At 49.8% G+C, this 18,081-nt stretch overlaps 2 protein-coding genes across 3 annotated transcripts; both read right to left on the reverse strand.

Annotated features, from left to right (window-relative positions):
• Positions 1-2,409: 2,409 nt before the first annotated feature.
• On the reverse strand, positions 2,410-4,811 carry LOC112890977. Its single transcript, XM_025957863.1, has one exon. It carries the CDS (start codon positions 4,699-4,701, stop codon positions 2,680-2,682), a length of 2,022 nt encoding a protein of 673 aa, XP_025813648.1. The 5' UTR covers positions 4,702-4,811; the 3' UTR covers positions 2,410-2,679.
• A 2,934-nt stretch (positions 4,812-7,745) lies between these two features.
• On the reverse strand, positions 7,746-9,801 carry LOC112889947 (pectate lyase-like). Of its 2 annotated transcripts, XM_025956752.1 has the most exons (4): positions 9,646-9,801; positions 9,362-9,544; positions 8,447-9,232; positions 7,746-8,341 (listed from the first exon to the last, which is right to left on the reverse strand). In XM_025956752.1, the coding sequence occupies exons 2-4, from the start codon at positions 9,439-9,441 to the stop codon at positions 7,981-7,983; spliced, it is 1,227 nt and encodes a 408-aa protein (XP_025812537.1). In that variant the 5' UTR covers positions 9,442-9,544; positions 9,646-9,801; the 3' UTR covers positions 7,746-7,980. The 2 variants fall into 2 exon arrangements, with proteins under 2 accessions (XP_025812537.1, XP_025812536.1); XM_025956751.1 differs by having other exon boundaries at positions 9,362-9,801.
• Positions 9,802-18,081: the final 8,280 nt, after the last annotated feature.

Genomic DNA, 18,081 nt, shown 5'->3' on the forward strand with positions numbered 1-18,081 from the left:
ATGTGATGAAGTATTTTTATAATTAAAAAACTGCTGCCACATCAGCCACAAACCGATGTTACAGATCGGGCCAAAATTAAACGGAATTGAAAGTTGGGGAACCCATACTACACAGTATTGGAGTTAGAAGTCAAAATAAGAGAGACTAAAGAGTCGAGGGACCAAATATGAAATTATTCCTTAGTAGTATATATAGAATTTTGGTGGTTATGGTAATATTGGTGTAAATAGTTTTTGTTTTACTTTTCCATGTTTTAGTAATTTGAACACACAGTTTGAGATTGTAATCTTTACTCTATTTCTATTGAATTTAATCACATGTGGTGTATTTGTACTCTCTATTCTAATCTAAAATCACACAGGGGGGAGGGATTTCATTTTATTGCTCACCCCATCGATCCATTGGTCGACTTGCGACAACAAGGATGCTGACGAAGACAATGACCATGGGAGCGACAACAAGGATGCTGACGAAGACAATGACCATGGGAGCGATGACGAAGCATTAGGTCCTCTACCTAGGGGCTGTTTGGATCACCCCTGTCACGTCGGATATTTGGACACTAATTAGAAGTACTAAATATAGACGTAATTATAAAACTAATTGCATAGATGGAGGCTAATTCACGAGACGAATCCATTAAATCTAATTAATCCATGATTTGACAATGTTGTACTACAGTAAACATGTGGTAATGATAGATTAATTAGACTTAATAGATTCGTCTTGTGAATTAGCCTTCATTTATGCAATTGATTTTATAATCAGTTTATGTTTAATACTCCTAGTTGATATCCAAACATTTGATGTGACGGGATTAAAGTTTAGTTACCGGATCCAAACTTGTTACGCATCCAAGCACCTCCTGCAAAGGAAAACTGCTATACCGTAGTCTGTAGGCCAGGAAGCTATGGAGATGGCCCCTTCCCTCTCACCACCGGCAAGCTCGCCGAAGACATCAAGGGAGGGGGTCAGATCTGAATCTGGACCGGAGCACTGGAGGAAGAAATGTATTTCACTCCCACCGTCTCGTTTGTAAAATACTCCCTCTGTTTTTCAGTAGATGTCGTATTTGGTTTTTTGCTAAACATCACAAAAGGATGTCGTGGTTCTGTCTAGTCTCTGAAGTGCTTTAATGGAAGAGGCATGGAATTAGAGGGTGCTGCTGCATGCACGTCCCTATTGGCCCTTGGCCATGCCACGCTGGTGAGAGCCTAGCATAAATAAGTGTGATTGGTTTGCGTTGTTGCGCAGCTCGCATGCGTGGGGAAACCTATGTGTCATTAATCGGAGAGAGCGTTTACCGAGAATGATTAACTCACGAGAGAGTAGTCTCCTTGGTCTGTGCACCGAAGCTGAATACGACATCTAACAAAAAAACGGAGGGAGTATCGGTGAAGCCAGTCGATCGGGAGGGAAAGTTTCTGTCCAGATCACAGCCATTTTGGTTGCTCCAACAAGTTTGCATCCTATTTGGAATCTTGCCCCAGCAGTTATTTCCACTTCTAGCAGCAGCAGTCCGCTGTTTCTCTAGCCCGCTCCCACTGCAATACCTGTATTTAGAAAGGACGATCTATCACTGCCATTTATCCTCCAAGAAAGGAAAGCTGCAATTTGGTCTGGCTCCTCTACGTGTGCTCCAGTATGGGGTCAATGCGACTTTCCAGTCAACTACTCTAGAAAAGGGACCTTCTGACAACAACTTGCTACTCCAAATTCCAGAGTTGGACTTCAGAACACAACTTCAAAACAATTCATGCTTATGGTTTTTTTTTCCTTTAACAGATATCTTTTCATGAAAAGGCTCCCCCTTTTCTGGTTTCTTTTAGGAACAATACTAAAATGCTAAATAGCCTACAATGTTGATAGACGAGTTAATATAATTTATTTTAAAAAAATGGTAGTAGGGCGTGAGTTGAAGCCCATAAAGAACAGATGCAGAAAATTCTGTGAATGGGGTGAACCAGCATACCCTGGGGCTAATATGTCATTTAAAGTAGCAACAGAATGAAGGGTTAGCAAAAAAGTAAAACATCAAAAGCTACTGCATACTAAAGAACTGATTGAATTAGATGTTCCACATTATGATCACTGATTGCCATTTCAAATGAATCATATGAAGGTAGCTAAAACAATCACCTAATGTATCCACTACTTTTCTGACACAACCTCTAAAGGCACTAGCCAATAATTAACTTAAACATACTCCTTGTAGTTTAAAATGTCGTATGATTAGAAAATCATTCTGTCAGACAAACATCAGAATTAAAAAAACGACGTACAGAGCACCAACGCTTTGTAGCATCTAGTATTACTGTTGGCAGGCATTCTGAAACTAGACATGAGCATAACATCTAGCAAGGTTATCCATACGATGACTATGAACGGAAACATGAGAATCCACAATCTAAAATAAATTCTGAAAATTCTAGATCAACAATATGTATCAAGGACAAAATCAGGCACATGGAACTTACAACACAAGTGGAAGTATTACTTCCCTCGAAAGAATCCAGTATATCTCATACAAGTAAACTCATCTTCTTGAAACAAGATGCAACCTTGTTACAGCTCAGTGTAATGTGTAGGGATGCAACTTCCTGGGTGCTGTCAAACTATGGTATTATCAAGGCTCAAACGATTCAGACAGTATCCATGAACTAAAATGCTATCAGAACTCAAAACTGTTTCCTTTTGCTCCTAAATAATTTATCCCTTTTCGAGTACACATAAAAGAAACCAAAAACAAACACTCCAGACATGGAAACTGAGACCCAAGGGAATGGTGGATCTTTGAAGCAAACCAGTGTAGCCTCAAGCTCCTGGGACGCCTGGTACACCAATGAGTGAAGTTCATACAGATCATGGTCCGAAGATCTCAAAAGGTACATTGCCTTCTCATAGTCCAAGCGTGACATGGCTGAAACCACCTTGTCCAATTTATATGTGAGCAAATTCCACCTCTGAATGAATTCAACATGCCTTTTCTTTCTAAGAAGTATGTTCTCCCCACCATGCGCTGCCATTGACTCCAAAACATAAATTGTACTAGTGATTGTGTAGTTCAGGGTGGTAAGAAGAACATTCCTACGAGCTGCGTCTTTCTGCACAAAAGACAGTGATTTGGTCTCTGAAAAAGGACCAAATGGTGTATGCCCAGTGCTCCAAGTGTAATCAACAACTGTAGCATTATGCTCAGGGCTCCATGACTGATGTGTGGGTGAAACCCCCCACATGCTCTGCAGAACTGAGCCAATGATTGGGCGCTCAAGGTTTCTAGTCATTGTAAGCACATGTCGACCATTACAGGTGTAGTCACTTACAGTTTGTGAGCTCCTCGTCCTCACAGCAACCACCATATCCCCGAATGCCACTGCCTGGTGGTACCTATCCAGTGGCAAAAGTTTATCATAATCCAAATCAAACACAAAAACTGTCACCACCTTGTCATGTTCATCATTGTCATGAATCCCAGCCCGACGATGTATCTCATCCGACGAGTCAGACAGCACCTGCCTCAACCGCTTGGAATCCAAGTACTCATTCACTATCAGTGTGTAATTTTCAAACAGGAACCTCGATGTAAATGAATTTGTTGACCGGGCAATTGCAAATGAGCAAATTGGGCATTCAGAGTACCTGACCGTGTGCAAATCAAATTTCAAGCTCTGCCCACTATAAGATAGATTCCCATCTCGAATCGACTGCTCAATTACACGGAAATCAAGCCCCTCTGGTTCCTTCCGGTCCCCATGGATGTGAACGAATCGAATAAGCAAAGAGTTCTCATAATGCACTGGAATTCTGAGCGACGGCACTAATAAAGACTTGTAAGCACTGAGCACCAGCGATGCCAGATCAGCGAGGAGAGCTTTCTCCGACTTGGGCCGACCGTGAAGGGTGGCAAGAGGGTGGAACTCACCACGGGGGAGCACACCATCGCCAGAGAGCGACGGGCCATAGTTCACCGGGCCGGCACCAAGGTCGATCCAAATGTACCGATCCTTGCCTGTCCACACGGGACCAAGGCAGCGGGAATACCCGGGAGAGGAGGCGTCGGTGCCGGAGGCGGCCGCAGTGTAGGCGTACTGGCGCGGCTGCGGGCCGAGGTCGAGCAAGTAGATGTAGATGGCCTCAGCGGGGCCGGAGCCAGCGAGCGCGCGGTAGTCCCCCGCGACGAGGTCGTCGACGAGCGAGTAGGGAACGCCGGAGAGCGCGTTGGTGTGGAAGGGCGCGGGGGATTTGTCGAGGTGCGCGCGGACGGCGTTGCCGGCGGCGTTGGCGAGCTTGGACGCCGCGGCGGGGCCGGTGACGTCAAGTTGGAGGGTGTGGGAGACCGCGAGGCGGTGCGGGCGGCGGCTGGAGAGGAAGGGGGCGGAGGAGACGGCGGCGTTGACGAGGGAGGGGAGGGACCGCCCGGAGGAGGCCGGGAAGGAGGCCCCCGCGAGGCGGACGTGGATGGGGACGGCGGCGGTGAGAGAGAGGAGGCGGGAGGGGAGGAGCGGGGTCGGGGCGGAGAGCGCGCGGCGGAGGCCGGCGGGGAGGGCGGCGAAGGTGTCGTTGCCGGCGGACGGGTCGCGCGCCGCCGCCGACGCGAGGAAGGCATCAAGGCCCGAGAACGCGGCCGCGGTGGCGGGGGCGAAGAGCGAGACAAGGGGGAGGACGAGGAGGGGTAGGATTTGGGAGGGAGGTCGAGCCATGGTCGCCGGCCGGTCGGACGGAGAGGCGGAGGTTCAGTCGGGGGTTCAGAGTTGAGATCGATCTGAGATGGGAGGGGAGACTGAGGAAGTGCAGGGGTCTGCGATCAGGATCTTCTGTGGTAGAGATCTTTGGAGGGTCGCGTCTGTGATTCCATTGGCAACTTGGAGACGTATAAATTCAGGATGGATTCAAATCAAATACGCATAAAGTTAGATTCAGCTAGTACTATTATATTTCAATTCGAATATGGCTGATACGAATATAAGATAGATAGTTCGTATTCGGATCGGATACAGTACACAAATGGAGAGTAAAAGGAGGAGCATAAAGCACATGTACATAAGATAGCTAATAAATAACATACTTATCAATGGATAATTTTAAATAATTAAATATATCAAAATAAATGAAAATATAGAGTAAATAAATATTTAAAATACTTAATAATTAACCCATATAAAAATGATTCTGTTACTAAATAAAAAATTAAATTGACACTTATAAAAAATCATTATTAAATAAATAAAATGAACTTAATTAAATTTAATCTTTATATACATTAGTAATATTAGAATTAATATTATTAGTCATTTTTCATTAGATAGCTTTTGAATAGTTTAAATGGTGCACATCATTAGCAATTAGTTACATAGATAAGTTTGAGATAGTTTCACTGGGTACTTTTTCTTTGCAGATATGATAATGTTGGATATTCTGTATTTTTTGAATACAGATATAAAATTAGATAAAGTAAAATATTGCAAATTGTATTTAACCTCCATATTAAAATCGGATACATATATGGATAATTTGGATTTTCTAAATTCATATTCATCCAATAAACGGCACGGAACATACCACACCGACTCATCTTGGTACTAAAATACTAAACTTTTCCTTTTTTGCAAATGTGATGAAAAGAAAGAGGTCAAAAATACTAAATTATGAAAGGAATGCTTGCTCAGTAGAAGAGAATAGCGACCCCCGAGTATTATAAATAACTCACCACACGCATGGCAATCGATCGATACTATTATAAACTATTCCTTAAACACAGAGGTGGGATTAAGGCGTCATGCGGAACTCCAACAACATAGACCAGATTGTAAGGAGTAACAGGATCTCATGTGCTAAGCACACTACCATCAAGCTCAGCAATAAGAGCAAGGCAAGTCAGTGAGAGAAAGAGAGATAAATATTTTTTTGAACATGCCTGGGCATATATTTCATTAAGAGAAAAGGAATACAACCGGTACAAACCTTAATAGGAAGAGGCTATTAAGGGAGTTACAGAGCATCACCAAGCTAGTGGCGGGCGACCTTAACTCCAACAAGAGCAACAAAAACAACGGGGAAGGAAACACACTCAACCCGACAAACCAAGAAACGACCACCTAACTGAACCTGCTAAAAGATACCAACATCGCCAGGGGTGCAAAGGTCTCCTAAACAACATTAGTAGCAAAGCATCCACCGACCAACAAAACCATGGTGGCGAACCGAAGCGAGCACCAACCACGACAACGATGATGGCAAAGCATCCGCCAACGAAGAGAGGCGTCAAAGCATCCGCCAGACGTCGACCAGCGCAACCCGGATGAGGTGGACGACATTAAGCGAAGACAGGCGCAGAAGTCGAGTAGAGCCGACGACCACCGCCAGGACCCGGCGAACGGGCCGGAGCCTAGCAACGACCCGTCCACGACATCCAGCAGAGCTTCCAAGACGACGCCTCAAGGGAGGGGGTGGCACCATTGGCGCCGTCGTTGTCCGGCCAACGTGGTCAAGGTTTTTACTCGGAAAGCTCGCCGGAGTTGAGGGAAGAGGGGGAAGGAATGACGCCTTCAAGAAGGTAAACGACGCCCAAGGGTGTCGTCGTTATTGGCCTGCAAGCGGGCCAAAGGTTTTCGCCTACACCCTGTTCCCTCCCTAGAGCCGAAGCAACGGTCGGGTGTCACCAAAGGGCCACCACGGCATCACGTCGCAGGGCACCCCCGCCAAGCCCCCTGATAGGGCCAAGGCATGGCAGCCGAGGCGCACCCAAGCATGTCCCCTCCATACCAACCGACGAAAGGGGGCGAGGGGACAAGGGATGCAGAACTAGGGTGGCGGTGGCGCACCGCGCCTCATCCCTAACCAGGCGGCGAGAGGACACCAGCGCTTGGGGCGATCGGCCCAGCACCGAGGCGCCGATGGCACGGGCGGCGGCGCCCGCGCCCCCAATCGGCAGGCGGCGAAGCCAAAGGAGGGGCACCCCAACCAGATCTGCCCCCGGGAGACCCGGAAGCGGCAAAGGGACGCTCAGCAAGCCCCACGCGGTGGCGGCTCCCACGACCGGCAGCCAACGAAGCCGAAGAAGGGGCGCCCCGACCAGATCCACCCCGGGGGACCCGGATCCGGTGAAGGGACGCCCAGCAGCCCCTCAGGGCGGCGGCCGGAGGCCGGTGGCGGCAAGAGACAGCGGCGGCGTCAAGGTTTGCGAAGGTGAGGAAAAAGCAAAAGAGGAGGGAAGGAGGAGAGCAAACTGAACCGGTTTCGGCCCAGCCGCAAGCCGCTGCCGCCACCCGGCAGGCGGCGGCGGCGGCTGGAGGTGGCCTGTGGAGGGGCTCGGGTGGCGAGGCAAAATCGCCCCTGCGTCGCCCCAGGCGACGCGGGGTGCGAGGGTGAGAAGTGTTGTTGAATACCTCAAGAGAGATGAATATGAAGCGGGCTTTTTTGAATTATTTTTGTGGGTACACTTTGTGGCACTAGATCTGTTGAATAATAGGTAATTATTACTGAATCATAACCTCTCAACATCGCTACATGTATAATGATGGCGTGCGGACTTCATTCTACATTTTTCATGTTCAACACCACCGGTATCGAAAGTTGAGGTGAACAGAGCTCTGTTCTAAAAGAAGTATATTTTGGCATAAAGGACAACAAATTGATTTCGGGCCCTTCGCACATATATGCATGGTCTTGGTCATGACGAGGACTCCTCCCTCTCCAGCAACAAGTCAGCCCTACATACAAACAATGGTTTTTCATCGCCCTCTTAACTTGCAACGCCCACTTTCGCCTCCAACTCTTTCTTACATGGCGAGTGGCGAATGCACGTTCGTTCGTACAACCTATAGGGTCGTCTGAATTTGACCCCACAGATTTCTTAACTGTTCTAGTACATATAAGAATTCACTTTAATTAATTTGCGTGACGAAATTAAATCTTACAAAACTACTAGCAATGCGTCCGCCACCGCCTCTTCGTCGCTGCCGATCTGATCTAGGCTCACTCTAGCAGGGCTTGCCGGGCCTGCAGTCGAGGGAGCCGCTAAAACGCGTGAGCCTGGTGACGTAGGAGCCGGGCTTGGGCTTGATGAGGTTCTTCTTGTTAAACTGTCTGTTGATCTGGCCGCCGGTGACGGTGAAGTAGGCGCCCTCCATGAAGAGGTCGTCCTCCGAGTGCCACACCCAGTTCTTCCACACCGACTCCGGCGCGTCGTGCTGCTTGGTGACCTGCTTGGCCGCGAGGTTGGGCGGCGCGATGTACCGGTTGCCCTGGCTGATGATGGTTGGGGCCTTGCTGCCGCCGATGGCGTACATGAGCCAGTGCGTGTAGTCGTTGTTCACCACGTGGAAGAATCCCCACCGGCATCTGCAGCAACAAATTTGCTTCTTCAATTTGCATCGTGTGCATGGTCGCCATGGATGAGCTAGGCTAGAGAATTAAGGAATCAAAGAGAGACACGCGCGTATGTACCTGGGCATCCTCTGCACGAGTCCTCTGCCGAAGTGGTTGAAGGCGACCGTGATCTGCATGATCTGGTCCTCCGGGTGGCTGTCGCTGGAGCTGAAGAGCATGACGTCGTTGTGGTTGGTCATGTGGCAGTTGGAGATGGTGACGCCGGTGGACTTGGCGATGACGTCGATGAGCCCGTCCTGGCAGTTGGAGAGGGAGAGGTGGTCCAGCCACACGTTGGTGGACCCGAAGACGGTGATGCCGTCGCCGTCGGAGACGGTGCGCCAGCCGAAGTGGTCCGGCGAGTCCCGGATGTTGCCGCCGTTCTTGTTGGAGGAGACGAGGTCGTGGATGTGGATGTTGTGGATGATGACGTTGTTGGCGAACTGCACCGTTAGCTGCGAGCCGTTGGCGATGCGCACCTGCACGCCGCGGCCGTCGAGGGTCTTGTCGCCGCGGATGATGAGCTCCTCCTTGAGCGAGATGATCATCGTCTTGCCGAAGGTGATCCACAGCGGCTCGTACTGGATGACGCCCCACCGCAGCGTGCCCACCCGCGGGTTCACCACGTCGTCGTCGGTGCCGTCCGTCACCACGTAGAACTTGCCGGCCAGCCCGCCGGTGGTGTTCCGCCCGAACCCCCGCGCGCACCGCGCCAGCCGCTTCCGGTCCGTCGCCCAGTCCTGCCGGCACCGCCAGCACCGGTCGATCGGGTTCGTCGCCAGGCACGGCCCTTTGTACTTGTTGCCCTTCTTCTTCTGCGCCATCATCTCCCTCCTCGCGCTGATCTCCTCCTTCTCAACCGATCTGCACCCCCACCACCACACACACATCTATCCATGATCAGCTTCAATTCGTCTAACAATAATTTTGCATGCATGCGTGCGTGCGTGCCCCTGATCTCGATCCAACAAGACTGATCGATGATGGCCTTGCCTGTGGACGGCGTGGTTGAGTTGGTTGACGACCTCCACCGGGTCGTGCCTGTAGGTGGCCTCCGCGGCGGCGTCCGCCATGAGCTTGCGCTGCCGCCAGTAGTCGTCGAACTCGCCGATGTTGGCCTCCGACACGGCCGCGCACAGGACGACGACGGCGACGTACAGGACCAAGGAGCCCGGTCTGCTCCATTGGAAGCCCGCCTCCATGGTTATCTTCTTTTAACTAATAAAATAACTCCAAGATCTCCTCCACGGTAATCAACACACTGCGCTTCCTCCTACCTTTATCTTTCTATGCAGTGATCGAACTGCTAGGTATATGAAGGTAGGACGGTGAGCGCCATTGCTCGGTCGTTGCGTCGAGGAACGGGGAGGATTATATAACAAACTGCTCGCAGGGGATCGACCGAGGTGGTGGTAAAATTAGGGAGCGGTGATGCGAGGAGGGAGGCGAGCCGCATGCAAGAACTTAATTTAGCTCTGTGGGGAATGACCGAGGTAAGCTGCGGGTGCTGAGCTTGTGTGTCGGTCATGTTCTTGCTATTATTGGTTGAGGTGCTGGATTGGGTGCTGGAGAGAAAGCGAGAGGAGAAAAGGTTTTGTGGATGGATGAACTGCTAGCCGATTTTGTGGATGTATACATGGGTGCATTGTCTTTATTATTATATTTTCTAGGTTGCTTGCTATTTTTCTTGACTCCCGATAATGGCCTTATTGAAGCCACAGTTTGGAGTTCAAAGAACTCGCTATCTAAGACAAAAATATATTTATAGTCTCATACTCTGATTTTAACTGGTTGAACCATGACAATAATAGTGTGCGAGCGGGTCATTTCCTTGTTGAAGGCATTATTTTTGGAGAGCCTCTCTCATGGCTCAAAGTGTCGCGGTGCATGGAATTGAAAATTAAGTTATCTTTAGTTTTACTAAGGCATGACATATGATGTCAAGCTGTTTAGGTTGGCTAGGAGTGGTCTTGGTATGATTTAATCACCTTGATGTGATTATCTAAGATTAATAAGCGAACTGAGCGTAGCTCAGCTAGTGAGGTTCCCTTGTGATGGAACCTGTCTACCCGGATCTGAGTCCTAGACTTAGCACGGGTGCTCGTATTTTTCTGATTTATTCCAGGATTTAACCGGCCCTATTCTTCTAGTGGTAGGCAATGTGTCTGTCGACAGCGAAGCGTATATAGTGACTTCATCAATCTCGAGGATCTACCGGCTCAGTCTCTCAGAGGTGCTCATAGGGGTAGGGTTGCATGCAGTATTCATATAGATGAATGTGCGTGCGTGTATGTGAGCGTCTGTACTGTGTTTCTCAAAAAAAATCTAAAATTAATAAAACATCCTTTATTTGAAAATTATGTTTCAAGCCGTATGCGTAGATATGATTGAATTTTAGAATATATAAATATTAGAAGTTTGGGCAAGAATCTTAGAATATCTAACTATTAGAAGTTCGTGAATAAACTTATAACTCACCTCTAATTAATATTGTTTATCTTTGCTCTCTCTTTGTTCATTTTTCAAATGTAATACTCATATAGATACTCTGCAACCTTTATCTAGCGGGTTATAATCATTACCAATTGCTCTATATACATTATCCATAGTTTTATTTGCATCAAACCACAGTATATCCTCAGAATGTGTTTAGTCAAAATATTAGTTTCAGTTATGGTAATTCTTATGAACCCATGTATCTGACTAAATGGATCTAGCTTTACAAATTTCATCTTATTAGTTTGCAACAAGCTTCATATGATCATATGTTAAATTGAAACTCTTGTGTTTAATTATTGTACTTCCTATTCAAAACCATACTTTATTTTCTAAAAAGATTCTTAGATCTTAATCAGCATTCTTAGTTACTATAGTGGCATAACAAACATTTCAATCAACACCACGATGCTTAAAATATTGAATTTCTTCAATCAAAGAGTTATGGGTGCTGCAATATATCTTATTTATGAAAAAAGTAAATATTTAAAATTTGAACTTAAAACTTAAATTGTACGAGGATAAACAAAAAGATAAATTTTATTAGGGGTAGATTGGATCAATTAAAATAGTTTAAGGGAGTAAATAGACTTCAAATTTTATTCAGGAGGTAAACTTTGATCCCCTCTGTTTCTTCACTTGGTGGAATGAGATTCTGGTCAGCTAAATCCTCAACTTCGGAAATCCTGCCGCGACAAAGTCACAAAACTATGAAGGTTGAATTCTTCCTCAAAAATTTTTTTCTATAGAACTTCTTGTAAACATCTCTAGTGAAAGTATTCCATAACTATAAACATCTCCATAAGTAGTAACTTTATTGCCGATTCCATACTTTGCGTATATATGGTTCCACAAAGGTCATAACTTAGATTAAATATCAAAATTTCAGTTATCTCTAAACCTAATGTGAAAGAAGACAATGGACAATACATGATTTATGAAAATGGGAATGTCACAACAGGTCAACACAAAGGTCTCAAATGGTTTATATATTTCAAAAGATCTCAATGTACTAAAAGGATGTAAAATACTATACAATGTACCTAAGGCAAGAAAGGATGAACTGTTATTGTGGAATCATAGTTACTTGAATACAATTGGTAACGTAATTGTATATAGATGCACAAAGGTGATCAAATGTTTAATAACAATCTAGCATATGATAAATGTACACACCTAGAGCGGCAACCACCAAGGGTCCACCAAGGGTCCCCCAACGTGTATTCCATCCAGATGATTGAAATCAATTTGTATCTTGGAGATTTATGAACCTTGAAAAGCCGAAATCTCCAACACGAGCTACCATATCACTGTCTAGAATGATATTGCTAGGCTTAAGATTACAATGAACAACTGGCTTTAGCTTGAAACCATTAAAATACTCTACTTCAGATCTACATCTGTGAGCCTTTGACAAAGTGTTAAAACTTTTTGACCACCGTGCTCATCAGTGTTAACATGCAGCTATTTATCCAGATTGCCATTTGGTAGAAAACTAAAAATTAGACCTTTAAAATCTTGTTGTCTGGGATCTATAGTTGACCAACCTGTTAAGATCTTCACAAGATTCTAATGCTGAAGATATCTTAAAATCTTCAAATTCTGCAAGAAACTGTGGGATGCTCCCTCTCCTAGAGTTTGAGTATCTTCACCGCTACAATATTTTATTCCCAAAGCTCATATTTCTCATGTACACTAAACCAAACCTTCCCTCACTAATAAGATTTGTGGTGGAGAGCCCATTTGTTGCTCTAGAGAAATCAACATAAGAAACTTTTGCTAGTTGACTCTTGGCATCTATTGGATGTGTGATCGTCCTCCGTCATATCGTTGTTTCCAATAGTGATATATGATATGATGATGATAAGAGATACTGACAAGGCTACCGTGAAGTTTAGAAAATCATACTCCTTCATTGATTGTCGTCTTGGGCATGGTGGAAAACTCAATGTTAGAATACTATTACGGAGAGCGTAGTTAACAGTAATAGATAAAATAGTTGTATTATATAATATCTCAGCATCTGAACTTGACCTATCAAGTTGTTGAATGAAAGGTCTAGGTATGTGAGACCAGAAAAGGTACCAAGAAATTCTGAAATGGTCCTAGATACGTTATTGTATGAAAGGTCTAGGTCTTTAAGGCCTGACAACTTTTCATCGTAGAAGGTATAGGATCATGTAGAAGATTCTGCCCAATATAAAATTTTGCAAGCTCTGATATCGTCCTACAGATTTTGCAATTTTGTTAGGAGACCAAGCTCTGAAGGAAAGGAATTTGCCCAAGTAGTATGTTTTGGGAAGCTTGAACTTCTTAAGATACTGGATAAGAAAACCTCATTTAGAATTTTACCTGTCATATTGTTCTGAGAGATGCAAGAAAAGATTGAGATGGGAGTTGGGTGAAGGATGTCATTTAGGGTGGTATGGCGATAGAGGTGCCACTATAGTTGGCCAAATGGGCCGCCCGGCCCGGCCCGGCACAGGCCCATTACAGCACGGCCCGATTACGGCACGACCATGTTAACGGGCCGTGCCGGGCCGCCCGACATGCTGCGCCATCAGCCCAGGCATGGCACGAGGGCAGCATCATTGTGCGGAGCCAGGCCGATGAGCCCGACAGCTCGTGGCCGTCTGATAGCCCGTGGCGGCCTACTAGCAACGGGCGGAGCCGAGAGGATAGTGACGCGGCGGTTGATGGGAGTCGAAGCGGCGGAGGAAGGTCGGAGTGGGGATGCCACACGGGAGGCTGGATTTGCAGCCGGTGGAGTGGAGAAGGGGCCACAGGAGGCCGACGAGCGGAGAGGCGGCCGCGGGAGGCCGGAGTGGCGGCCGGCGAGCGGAGAGGTGGCCGTGGGAGGACGCAGCAGTGACCGGCGAACGAAGAGGGGCCGCGGGAGGCCGGATCGATGGCCGGCGAAGCCGCGCGGGAGGCTAGAGCAGCGGCCCGATGGGCGATGAGCGGGTGGAAAGCGGCGCCGAGGGGGGGATGAAGGGATCGGGGCGGCGGCCGGGTAGATAGGTAAGTTAGGGTTAGATTTTTTTTATTTAAATGGGCTGATCGGGCCGTCTGGTTAACCAAGCCGTGCCTGGGCCGCCCGATGTGCCGCACATGCGGGCCAAGCATGACACGACCTATCCTGCCGTGCCGGCCCGGGCACGATGTGGACCGGGCCGTGCTTTTGTGGGCCGTGCCTCGAGCCACCCATTAGATCCAGCCTTTTTGGCTAACTATAGGTGGTACGCCGGTGCAACGGAGGCAAATAAGGAGAGAGAAATAGGAGTTGCATCTTGGCAAATTGGAAAGTGGCAGGGTGGTTGGAGACAAATGTACATTAAAGGCACCTCCTGTAACATTCCATGTTAATATTAATAGGGTTTGTTTAACAAAAATCTCGAATTTCAAAAACTTTTGTGTACGATCGTACTTGGAATTGGTTGAGACATTCTATTGGAGTGGAATTTTCGAATTTGTATGACTTCATTGTGTGGGATTTGAATTTGGAATGGATGTTCAAATTCAAATCCAGGTTTCCCTCCTTTATTTTCCCTCGTGGGCCGCCAGCCCGCGCAGCCCCGGCCCAGTCCACCTTCTCCCTCCCCCCTTCCTCTTCTTTCCCCCGCGTGCGAGCCGGCCCAACGCCACCGGCCCAGCCCAGCACCGGGAACCCTCGCGACGCCCCCCTCCCGTTCACCCGGGGCAGCTGACGGGCGGCCCCCACCCGTCAGCTTTCCCCTTCCTCTCGCCCGCGCCCTCTCCTGGCTCGCGTCGCCCGCGTCGCCGATCGCCGCCGCTCCACGACAGAGCCCCTAACCGCCCGCTCCCCTTTCCTCTTTTCTCCCCCGGCCGCGGCCCCGCGCCTTGCGTCACCTGCCATGCGCGCTTCCCTGTCCCCGCTCCGCGACAGCCGCCGCAACCGCCCGCGCGCGCCCCTTTTCTTCCCCGCGCCCCGGCCGCCCGCGCAGCTGCCGCCCAAACCCTAGCCGCGACGCGGAGCCGCCACGCGTCCCAGCACGGACGCCCAAAAGCTCCCGCCGCCGCCGATCCCGAACCCTAGAACCACCCATAAAAACCCCTCGGCCGCCACCCCGGGAACCCTAGCCGCCTACACCGTTCCCCCCCGCGCTGCCGTCGCACCCGAGAGAGGAGAGCCCGAGGAGGAGCAGGAGCTGAGCGAGGAGGAGGAGGAGGAGGAGAGCCCGAGGATGACCCCGTCGACGCCGCCCGGAGCTGCGCGAGGAGAAGGACACCGCCGCCGCACCGGAGCTTCACCGAGCCGGCGCCCCGAACGACTCCACCGACGCTGCGGTTCTTCCTGCACGGCTGCGACCCGCCGGCCTCGACCCGCCACCGCGTCAGCCTCGTCTCCCCCTTCAGCCCCTCCGGTGAGGACCACGGCCGCCGCCCTTTTCCTTTCCCTTGCTGCCGGCGTGAGCTCTAAGCCGCCGATGAACCCTCTGTAGAAACCCCTAGGATCCCCTTCCCTCCGGCCGCCGTGCCGTTTGTTTCTGCAGGAGCCCGACGCGCCGCGATCCTTTCCCGCCGCCGCCGTCGCCCCCCTCGCCGCCGCGTCGTGCCGCGGGCCCGGGTCGCCGGTGCTCCGCGCACGGCACGGCCACGCCGCGGCTTTGGAAGACCAGAACCCGCGCGTGCGCGCGCACCACACGCACACCCGAGCCGTGCCCACTACCTTGACCCAGCTTCGCCACGCCCGCGCCACGGCTCCGCCGTGCGCGTCCACCCCCGCGACGCGAACGCGACGTCGCGTTCGCGTCGCGACCCGGCCGTTGAGGCCTTTTCCCGAGCACTCTTCGGGCGTGACACCCGCACGCGCGCCTCGGCACTCACACGCACACGTGCACGTCCACCGGCACACCGGATCCGAGCGCCGCCACACGGGGTCCAACGGAGGCCGACACCTGGGACCGCCCTGTCAGAGAGAGGAAGGAGGACGACGCCGCCGGCCCGCGAGGAGGAGAAGGCGAAGGGACGGCCCAGCCAGAGGAGAAGGAGGAGGAAAAGAGGGCCAGCCCAGGAAGGAAGAGGAAACCGGCCCGCGGAGGGATCCGAGCCGAGTCAAGCCGAGCCGAGCTTCGCGTTCACGTAGCCCACCTGCCCGAGCCGGCCTGCTGAGCCGCAGGCCGAGCTGCCCCTGTGTGCCTGAGCCGAGCCGATGGGCCTCGAGCCGGCCCATCGCCTCTTTTGGCCCAAAACCGAGCCAGACCAAAACCCTTTTCTTTTTCTTTTCCGGTCTGACCCGAGGGGCCCACCTGTCAGCCTCGTGCTGAGGCTGACCGGTGGGGCCCGCTGACCACAGCCCCCCCGTTGACCGTTGACCGGTCAACGCTGACGTCAGCAGGGCCCACTGCTGACGTCATCATCCAGGACCCCTCTGCTGATGTCATGCTGACGTCATGCTGATGTCAGCATGCCACGTGGCACATCCAGGTGCTGCCACGTGTCCCTGTTCAGGCTTTTCTTTTCTAAAACCCTTTTATTAATTTCAGAAATAGGTTTTTCCTTAGAAAATTCATAATAAATTATCCGGACCTCCGAAAATTATGAAACCAGTTTCATAATTCTTCTAAAATCATGAGCCACCTGTTAGAGTAAGTTTTGTGATGATTTGGATCTTATTTGCAACCTTTTGTGCACTTTTGCACTTTGGACCCTACTCTTACTCGTATTTACGAATAGGACCCGTCCGCGAGGAGCTGACCGACGACCAGGACTACCCGGAGACTCAGGAGGACTTCGAGGAGACGCCAGGTTCACGCCCATCTACGAATTGAACTCCTATTAGGCATTTGCTCGTAGAAATGCTATTGCTGTATGTGTATATACATATATATCGAAATAAACCTGCATGGCCCCTTTACGATCCATACTCCTTGTCAACCCATCTTGAATTGTTTATTATATGATATGCCTTGTAAACCCTTGAAAGTGTATGTGTGGGATATGGTTGGTTAGTCTTGGCGTGCGTGAAGTGGTTCTCTTCAGGAGTTGGTGATGGTGAATAGGGTTAGCCGGGAGTGGGCAACCTAACTCGATCGTGGATCGAGGGCTTGGGGTGTGTATCTTGGCACACCCTACGGAGTACCTGTGGCGGGTACAGTCCTGTTTACGTGTTGAGGTGATTGGGGCACCCGTTAAGGGTGCAGTTGCGGACCACCGTGGTGGATACGCGTGTGACGAAGATGCCCGCTCCGGCAGATAAGGACCGGGTGAGAGTAACCATGACTTGTGGGACTTTGTAAGCGTGCACACCACTTACTCATTATGAGGGTGGGCCCGGTCCGGACTTAGCAAGCGCGGTACCAAGCCGGTAGGAGGATCGAGTATCGGTGCAGGGGAAGGAGGTGCTGACCTCACGTTCCCCGAGACGCATGGGAGGCTTCACAGTCCCGGGGCGACCTCTCGCGGAGGATGCGCCCAAGACCCGGGAAAGCCGGATGGTGCCGTGGCTCCTATTTCCGTTTCGTAGACCGGTGTTTCATATACTAGTCGGCTGATCTCCGGCTAGTGTCGATTCGAGTGGGACCAGGTGTACAACCCCTGCAGGGTGAAAACTATACGTATAGCCGTGTCCTCGGTTATGGACACCCCTACTCCTCTGTTGCTCTTATTAGTTAGTGTTACTCATGATTTCTACCTCCCTCTAGAATATTGTCCTGCCAGGGGGCAGTTGAGATGCGAGGAGAGGGAGTCCTCGCATCGACTTGGTGGTGTTGGAAGGTGTGTGACCGGGAGTCCGGAATGCCGGAAGGGCCCGAGTCAGGAATGAAAGGAGATGTGTATTCTTATATGTATTATATTGCATGCATAGGGAAACCCCCAGCTTTACCCTTGAATTCTGCTATATCCGTAGTATAGACCACATAAAGCTTGCATACGGATGGTGACGTGAACCTATCCCATTCCTTGGGGATAGCCTGGTACGATGCAGGATCCGACCCAGAATTCGACCCCAACGACGACGGATGGTACGACTGAGGCCCGAGCTACGCTCAAGTCGCCTGTGGAGGTGGAACCCGGAGACGGAGGACGGCCGAAGACCTAGCTACCGCTATGCGTTTCCTGCTTGTTCGATTTAGCCGAAAGGCTTGTAATAAATTCCGTACTACAGATCCGCTGGATTTATGTAATAACTAAACCCGTGATTGACCTCTTAATGGGTATGACTGTGATATTATGCCTGAAATGAGTTCTGTATG

Source organism: Panicum hallii, chromosome 4, assembly GCF_002211085.1.
Source record: "Panicum hallii strain FIL2 chromosome 4, PHallii_v3.1, whole genome shotgun sequence".
Taxonomy (NCBI): domain Eukaryota; kingdom Viridiplantae; phylum Streptophyta; class Magnoliopsida; order Poales; family Poaceae; genus Panicum; species Panicum hallii.

Excerpts from the sequence above, each read along its gene's own strand:
- LOC112889947 (XM_025956751.1), bottom strand. The coding sequence starts at position 9,570 with ATGGAGGCGGGCTTCCAATGGAGCAGACCGGGCTCCTTGGTCCTGTAC. Across the intron at positions 9,233-9,361 it reads CTCAACCACGCCGTCCACAG|ATCGGTTGAGAAGGAGGAGA; the intron begins GCAAGGCCATCA and ends GTGGGGGTGCAG. Across the intron at positions 8,342-8,446 it reads CTCGTGCAGAGGATGCCCAG|ATGCCGGTGGGGATTCTTCC; the intron begins GTACATACGCGC and ends TTGTTGCTGCAG.
- LOC112890977 (XM_025957863.1), bottom strand. The coding sequence starts at position 4,701 with ATGGCTCGACCTCCCTCCCAAATCCTACCCCTCCTCGTCCTCCCCCTT.